This window comes from Ictalurus furcatus, chromosome 14, assembly GCF_023375685.1.
Source record: "Ictalurus furcatus strain D&B chromosome 14, Billie_1.0, whole genome shotgun sequence".
Classification (NCBI taxonomy): domain Eukaryota; kingdom Metazoa; phylum Chordata; class Actinopteri; order Siluriformes; family Ictaluridae; genus Ictalurus; species Ictalurus furcatus.
Window position 1 is genome coordinate 25,837,545 of NC_071268.1, and position 8,976 is coordinate 25,846,520.

At 40.9% G+C, this 8,976-nt stretch overlaps 1 protein-coding gene across 1 annotated transcript; it reads right to left on the bottom strand.

Annotated features, from left to right (window-relative positions):
• Window positions 1–5,485: 5,485 nt before the first annotated feature.
• LOC128618407 (uncharacterized) lies at window positions 5,486–8,423 on the bottom strand. Its single transcript, XM_053641984.1, has one exon. It carries the CDS (start codon window positions 7,671–7,673, stop codon window positions 5,616–5,618), a length of 2,058 nt encoding a protein of 685 aa, XP_053497959.1. The 5' UTR covers window positions 7,674–8,423; the 3' UTR covers window positions 5,486–5,615.
• Window positions 8,424–8,976: the final 553 nt, after the last annotated feature.

Below are 8,976 nucleotides of genomic sequence, written 5' to 3' on the forward strand. Positions count from 1 at the left end.
AATCGAATGTTTGCAAATATCGAATTATTTCAGTTTTTGCAGCATGTCCCCCATTGCTGAAGGTGTTTATTTTTATTTTTATTTTTTTTGGTTGCGGTAGAGCTCTTGTGTCCACGTGTTTGGACAAGAAACAGTCAACTATATGCTGAATTAGGGAATGGAAAAATTCCACTTTTCAACATGAAACATACTCATAGACGCCGAAATGAAATGACTCTCTCCGATTTAAATCAACAGTATTGAGCAGCGTCTGACCCGAGATCAGCTCGATGGGCGCTATACTCTCATTGTCTTAAAAAGGGAAGAAAATGAAGGAAGGATTTCCGGGATTGGATTTGGATCTGAATATTCCGCTGATGGAGTCGTAGTGGAATTGTTCAAATTGTTAAGAGGTGTTAATAAATTCTATTTAATAATGTGTTGCGTCGTGTATCCAAAAGAAGGTGCTTCTGAAATGATGACTTTTCGTGGATTATCAATGATGCATCTTCTGTCCAAGCACTAAAATCTGACTTTATAATTGCGTCCATGGCAACAAAAAGGGTGGACTAAGGAAGTAACCAAGTACAAATGTGTTGGAGGGATTTTTCCCTGATTTTCTGCTCAATTTTCACCCACCGTACGTCTTTATCATATACAGGACGCCTCCGGGCATGGCGCTATCTGCCCTCTTTCACACACATGAGCTCACAGACTCACACGATTGGCTAATGTCACTGTGATTGGTTTGAGTTTCAGTATTGTTATGCATGATGAGTTTTCATGAATGAAATATTACATGTACATGTAAGCATGGCAGCCTGTAGTTTAGTCTTCTGTGAAGGTCTCATGGTCCAAAATGAATAGATTAGACTCTTCGCAATGTGATCGGAGAACTCCGTTATGGTATGGGTTTGGTGGCTGAGACGGGTAGGCGAGCTGAAAACTGCCCACCATTTAATCTTTGATGTAATTAACTTTAGATTTTATCAGCATTTAATGATTTTTGATGCAGAAATAGCTGAGAAAATACCATTTGACTGCAGATTTGTAGACTTTGATTGCTTTGTGGGGGGAAAAAAAAAGAATCTCAAATTTTCAGTATTCTGTGAAATGACGGACTGGTGTAAAAGACCACTCTGAATTTGACACCTCCTCTGACAGGTTAAGGTGATACATGGAGACCTGTTTGTATGCACTTTGTCTTTTGCCTATAGACCGGTCTAAAAAATGTTCATTTTGTTGGGGTTTTTTTTTTTAAAGGGAGGGAGGGGCTGAACATTTTTTATTCTCAATTTTTGGAGCAAAGAAGAAAGAGTGTTTGCATCATACATGATGATGATGATGATTGTACGTCTGAGCATAAAAATGCTAATTATGTTCTCAATGATGACTGAAATATAATTAACTGTAATATCGATTCAGTCATCGTTGATCATAGGACTTAAATCCTGTAATTGTGGGAGGAATTATAAAGAGTAAATGAGCGTGTATGAGTTCTCGAGTTGATGCTTAGAGCGGTCGCTCCAGGATTTTGCCGTCACGGAAATTCCATACTGTCCTCGGGGAGCTTGCGATTTTTTTTTATTTTCTCTAAATTACCGCAAATCATCCGCAGATTCGGGCCGAGACGCGTCACGTGACGTCATCAGCACGCGTGTTCAGCCGAAGCCCTCTTCGAGTCACGTGCGTCGAACACGAGTACAGATAAAAGGCCTCATTTACCAACAAACCTCACTGTGAACGCGCGCGTGAAGCAATTCCGTGTAATTGCGATTTCGCCAACGCGAGTGGTTTTCTGCACAAAAACAACGGCAGTCATAAAACAATAGATCTGTAGAAATGTTTAAAACATTTGAACGGCATTATAACAACAGGCACAAGCTCTGAACACCACCTCGCTATAGACGTAACCTTTTAGCTACGTTCCCTCTTGTGAATTGTTTATACATTTTCCAGTAGAATTAATACCTAATAATAACTTATTATTATTATTATTATTATTATTATTATAATAACGGTTTTCAGTGCAAAATAATGGTATTATTAAAGATATTGTGATCTCTTTCTGTACTAAATAATACAGCTAGTGCTTGTGACCGTGACATGTCCACTCTATGACGTGTTTGGCGGGAAAGAAATACAACACGGAAACAAAGCACAAACGGGAACGATTTAATTCATCGATTCAAATTTTAAGTCGATTTAAAATCCTACAACAGAAATAGTACTATTTATATTGTTTATTATTACTATTTTTTTTAAAAAAAATTCAAGAAAAAGAAAGCCACATAAACCTTTAACAATAATAATCCGTTAAACACCACCCCATGCAAATTACTGCAAGAGAACAATAGCAGCTTATATTAAAAGAGCGTGTACTTTTATGTCTTTACGTATATTTAGGAACAATTTCACACATTGAATAATACATTTTAATGTGAAAAAGCTACAGAGGCACTTACAGGAGCAAGCCCCACCCACCGTCCTCTGATAAAACTCTGATCGGCATGGGCGACGTTTACATACTGGAAGCTGATTGGCTGTTCTATTTTATGACCGATATTCAAATTGCAAAATGTTTTAAATGTTTGCAAGATTTAGGTTTTGTGCAGGAAAAAAAACCCAGTTCGTTAGTTAGCAAACCGGTGTACTGAAGTAATCTCCATGAACAACATGACACATTTAAAGTAAATATTAAGAGAACACACCAAAAAGTATCATATTTCAACCCCTGATCTGCGTTATCTTTATACAACCACACTGTCTGTAGTGTTATTCCGCATGTACAACGGCGATTTGCTAAAGATTCAAATCTTTTATCTCTGTAACGGTTTACAGTTGGATTTAACGCTGCGGAACGTCCGAGAGACGAGTTAGTACTTGTTATGACTTGTGTTGTAGCAACGATAAACAAACCGTCATTCCCTCACCAGTACTGTCTCTCGCTCTCCTTATCTCGCCTCTCTAGTGCAAAGTGCCTTTTTTTTTAATTATTATTTATTTATTTATTTTACAAAAACGCTTACAACCGAGATTAAATGTCTCCTGACCAATTAACCAGTGATTATACATTTTATTTGCTTAAAGAACGTTTTTAAAATAAATAAAAGATCTGTTTAGCATTAGTCGTAGATTATGTGGCGCATCGTGTACGAGTCCGTGTGTACTGTATGAGCTGTTACTATAGAAACGATAACGCATTTGAACGACCGCGTTAATATAAACCCGCCGTTCACGTTACGGCCCGATTCGAGATGTTGTACAAAAATAATCCACACCTTCTGACCAATCAGATTCGAGAATTCCAGCCAGTCTGTGGTTATGATGTCGGTTCAGATACACTTGGGACATCTTTTACTGAATGAATCCTGGTTATCGTGCTATTTTATATCTTTATTTTATTAAAGTCCTCAGATCTTGCTGTAATGTTTGCTTTAAAGGTTAAAACTAGAGCGTGACAACCACCTTTTACATCGCTGAACATAAGCTTGACCACGATTTTAACTTGCTGTGACGTTAATACACCCAGGACAACGTTTAGATGGAATTAAAATAGTGATGATTTGTAATATCACGTAACATTAATTCAAAGGGGATGTCCTCCCAACTTCAAATCCAACTTGCGCCTTGTTTATGAAGTGACAAACGTTGTGGATAAAAAATGTCATAAAATAAACATGAGGGAGACCTAGTATCCAGTAAAGGGGAGAAGAAGAAAAGACGGGCACCAAGACACACAGAAGTGGTGTGAGGCGGATATTGACTGATATTGAATATTGAATTGGATTCACACTTTAAAGATCTTAGATCTTTAAGAGTAATACACTATGGTTTATTAGTCAAGAAGTCAAATAGAAGTATACGAGCTGAGGAGTGCTCACACACACACACACACACACACACACACACATACTACTATAACTTTATTAGAATAATAAAAAGGAATGTTAAGATATTATAAGGGTAATATCTTATAATAATATATATATATATATATATATACTCTTGATAAAAAACAATAATAGGATATGTGGGACAGTAGAAGGGTAATATGATATTATGAAGTAGGAAGTACAGTAAACCATTTTTCAAGCAGTATAACTATATATAAAATAGAGATATAGAGCAAATATGAAGATAAATTATAAACTAGAAATGTAGGCTCGCAAGGAAGGCCTTAATTTTAAGAGAAAACCATGAGGAGCCATTTATAAGGGTGGCTGAGTCAAGCTGCCCCCCCTCCCGCGAGATAATAGTAAGACCAAGGTCACTCTAGATTGTTTTGTCTCTCCACTTTTGATTCTATGGGTAATTTGAAATCCCTTGGTTTTGATTCTATGTGTAAGTGGAATAGCCCTTTTCTTGAACATAATAGTAAGGTAGATGAGCTCTTTTTTAACCCTATTGGTAGTGAGATCATAGTCTTCTTGAAACATATGGGTTATTTACTGGGTAAATACAGTATAAATACTGGAGCTTAAGCTCAGGGTATTGGGATCACTTCTGAGAATTCTCATCGGTGTGGATCTCGTGTGGTGGAACGGAACCAATAAAGCTGGACCCTTGCTTCTTCTCACTCACGGCTGGTGTCTTTTTTCTATCTCCAACTGGGCTCAGAGGCAGATGTGAGTATTGGCTTCTATGTTGAATTTTAAGTGTTTTTGGGTAATAGGCTAAATTTGAGCCAACACAAAGAACGTGACAAAAATCCATCCATCCATCTTCTATACCGCTTTATCCTTTTCAGGGTCATGGGGGAAACTGGAGACTATCCCAGGGAGCATGGGGCACAAGGCGGGACAGGGTGCCAGTCCATCGCAGGGCACACAATCACACACCCATTCATACACTACGGACACTTTGGACACGCCAATCAGCCTACCATGCGTGTGTTTGGACTGGGGGAGGAAACCGGAGTACCCGGAGGAAACCCCCACAGCACGGGGAGAACATGCAGACGCCGCACACACATTCCCCGGTGGGAATCCAACCCCCGACCCTGGAGGTGTGAGGCGAACGTGCTAACCACTCAGCCACCCAAAAATACTACTGTGAAGATTTTACGGGTATAACAGGAAACTACTACGTTAATGCTGCAATCCGTTGTACTCGGAACGCTGAAATCTCCAAGTCGCTTTTCACGAATTTTCCGACCTAAGTTCCAGTTCCGTTCCAGTGCTTCTACGTGGGGAAAAAAAATGGATGCCCAGAGCAAGGCAATATGTGTGTGGTTAGTCTCTGAAATTGCTGAAAGTTTAAATAAGAGCTACTGTATGTGAATTATTTCTGCGTGGTTAGACATGACATATGAGAGAGGTCAACATTGTTGCTTATAAAAAATAAATAAAACTGTCACAATGGTCTAATCATGTTAGTGAAATTGGGCTGAAATGAATAAAATTAGGCTACAAATCTAAACTTTACTGCGACTGCGCAACACCGTGTTGTTTGGACGTCAGGTGTGTTTGGCAGAGGGTTTGGGCGAGGTGTATGTATTCAGACTTGGAATTCTGATTCGAAGGACCGTTTCGTCGCGTGGTTCGCTGTCGGACGTCGGGTTTTTACAAGTTCCGAGTACAATAGACCGCATTATAATCGCCATACTAGTGGACGAGTGGGAAAAGTTCTTTGTCTCAGGCATATTCGGATTCTTCTTCCTCTGTGAATCCGCTTTTGACGGCTTCTTGAATAGACCGTATCTCTTCAGGTTTGGCGGAGGGGAGAATGGCAAGCAACTCTTTACTGACATTCTCCAGTCTTGAATTGGTCTCCCTTTCAAACTCATTCTTATTCTTGAGCACAAGGCATAAGATGCCTTTCTGAGCCATGTCACAGGAGTCCCACATCTGTATACGCTTGTGCAGAAACTCTGGACTTTCCACATCCATGGACAAAAGCATTCCCAGAGAGCTGACGCTGTCCATGAGGTATTGTCCGGACACCTCGGTGTAGGTGCTTGAGATCATGTGGACCAGGTTGGCGATGTTGGTGGCCTGAAAGACTTGATTGTAGAGCAGGTCTTTGAGGAAAAGCTTCTCGTTGTAAGAAAGTGAGTGTGTCTTCTCGGAGGCGGTGGCGAAATCTTTGAGAGTTCTGTTCAGGCTGGTTTTTACAATGTTGGACACCATTTGAAAAAAGTGCACCATCTTCTCCCACTGTTTCTTCACTTTTCCCATGGCATCCAGACCTTTGACCAGCATTTCTATGGTGGTGTTGAAGTCGATCTCTTTGACTTGACAGTTTCTCATGGTGACCAGGATGTCAGTCAGCTCCTTTTGGTTCTTCTCCATGTTCTCTACATTCTTGTCATAGAGCTCTCTGGTCTTGTTAATCTGAGCACGGCTCTGTTCTATGCGGAACCTGGCGTTCTTCGATGCCCTTTGCGAAGCGCTCGTCCTCTCCATTTTACTTTCTTCCTTGAACATCATTGGTGGTTTGGGAGTCAGGGAAGGAGACTTTGTCAGGTCTTTGCTTTTGCTGTCAAATCGGCCAGCCGACTGGGTCAATTCTCGGATTCTCCCGATCAACGCCTCAGTCTTGGCTTCTTCACATTTCCCATTCGGTGCGTATTCTGCTAGTTCTTTACAGATCTTAATGCCCTCTCCGCATATATTTTGGGCATAAGCCTTCGATTGGCATTTTGGGATTTTTTCCAAATTGCTCATAATTCGTTTGAACTGCATTGCTGGGAAATCTGTTATTGTAGCATTGTTTTTTTGATCGTACAAGACTTCCCAGTCGATCTTGTCCTCCTGCACAAACTGCTCAATAATCTCTGTGCATTTCAGTATTTCTGCTGACTTGCTATAGATGTTAATTTCATCCACAGGATCAGCAGCCAAGTCTTCACCACCTTTAATGTGGCTAATTGTGTCAGCAATTTCCGTCGTAGCTTTACACGTTCGGCTTACCGGGCGAGTCACCAGAGCCGAGAGTCCTTGAAATATACCCGTTAGGCCGTCGGTCACCACTCCAAAAAAATCCATAGCCATCATTTCCCTATTCATTGCTTTGTTGTAACTTTTATGTGCTTCCTTCATTTCTTCTTCCAGAGCTTTGACTGCCGTCTGAGAGCGTGTAACAGCTTCTTTGGATGACTCCTCTCTCAATTTACTCTCATCTAGTGTCTTCATGATCGCATCCAACTCCCCTCCGTAAAGATTCCTGGCTTGTAGACACACTTCCAGCAGTTCTTGGATAATATTGATGACTTCAGCAAACCGCATTTCTGTTGCATTGGCCAGCTCGATGCAGTGGTCTGCAATGGTACGGATGTTCTCTAGCTGGTCAGGGAGATGAGCTTGAACGACCTCACTGCTGCCTTGGAACAGAATCTTTACAGCATTCTTCATGTAATTTGGAACGGTGATTGTGTGGAGTCTGATCTGATCCATGTTGTTGTGGGCCTCATTGAACGCCCACCAGCCAGAGTTACACACTTGCATGAGGCAGGCACGAAATGAATCTGGGTATCTGATGTACTTGTAGCCATCCTTGGGTGGGTTTTTGTTGATGGAGAAATCTGTTTTGGAAGATAAACAGGCCAGTTCTGCCATGATGGCAATGGAGAGTGGTGCAGGAGTTAGGTACTCCTCCCAGCTGATGTAGGGCTGCATTATAATCTTAGTTTGGTTTCTCATCTCCTCTGCCGTGGTGAGGCTTTGATTTTTCCTTGCGATTTGGAATTCCATGGCTTCTTTGTTCCTGCCAAAGAGAATAGAAGATTTGTTTTAGACAGATGGCTGACATTAAAGGCAAGAAACCCAGATCAGCTCCAGTAGTCTTTGGAACCGATTCTTTCTGTTTTTCTGTCTCTCTGTCCGTCTGTCTGTCTGTCTGTCTGTCTGTCTATCCGTCTTTCTTTCTGTCCATCTTTCTTTCTGTCAGTCTTTCTTTCTGTCTCTGCCTCTCTGTCTTACTTTCTGTCTCTGTCTTTTGTTCTATCTTTCTTTCTGTCCGTCTGTCTGTCTGTCTTTCTGTCTGTCTTTCTTTCTATCTTTCTTTCTGTCAGTCTTTCTTTCTGTCTCTGTCCCTCTGTCCATCTGTCTTTCTGTCTTTCTTTCTTTCTGTCTGTCTTTTTTTCTATCTTTCTTTCTGTCAGTCTTTCTTTCTGCCTCTCTGTCTTACTTTCTGTCTGTCTGTCTTTTGTTCTATCTTTCCTTCTGTCCGTCTTTCTTTCTGTCCGTCCGTCTGTCTGTCTGTCTGTCTGTCTGTCTGTCTTTCTTTCTATCTTTCTTTCTGTCAGTCTTTCTTTCTGTCTCTGTCTCTCTGTCCATCTGTCTTTCTGTCTGTCTTTTTTTCTATCTTTCTTTCTGTCTCTGCCTCTCTGTCTGTCTTTCTGTCTGTCTTTGTCTGTCTTACTTTCTGTCTGTCTGCATGTTCTGAGATGCTTTTCTGCTCACCACGGGTGTAAAGAGTGATTGTTTGAGTTACTATATCCTTCCTGTCAGCTCAGACCAGTCTGGCCATTCTCCTCTGATCTCTCTCATCAACAAGGTGTTTCAGCCTGCAAATCGTCTGCTAACAGACCATTCTTTGTAAACTCGAGACTGTTATGTGTGTGAAAATCCCAGGAGAGCAACAATATCTTAAATAATCCAACCAGCCCATCTGGCACCAACATCCATGCCACGGTTAAAGTCAGAGAGATCAGACTTTTTTCCCCCCATTCTGATGTTTGACATGAACATTAACTGAAGCTCTTGACCTGTATCTGCATGATTTTATGCATTGTGCTTCTGCCACATGATTGGCTGATTTGGAGAACTGCATATGAGCAGGTGTAAAGGTTATTAAGGTACGGCTATTAAAGTGGACGGTGAGTGTATATTTATAATTGTAAAATAAGTGAAACACAAATGGCACCCTAATCATGAAAGCGACTAATGATCGCCCTCTAGAGGCGAAACCTTGTCTCTGCAGCCTCTAAAGCCAATTCAAAGGCGATATCGCCATTCAGAAGCCAGTTTTAGCCTCGTGAGTGGAACTGAACAT

Bases quoted from the DNA above. Each gene is read 5' to 3' on its own strand.
- LOC128618407 (XM_053641984.1), bottom strand. From the start codon at position 7,673: ATGGAATTCCAAATCGCAAGGAAAAATCAAAGCCTCACCACGGCAGAG.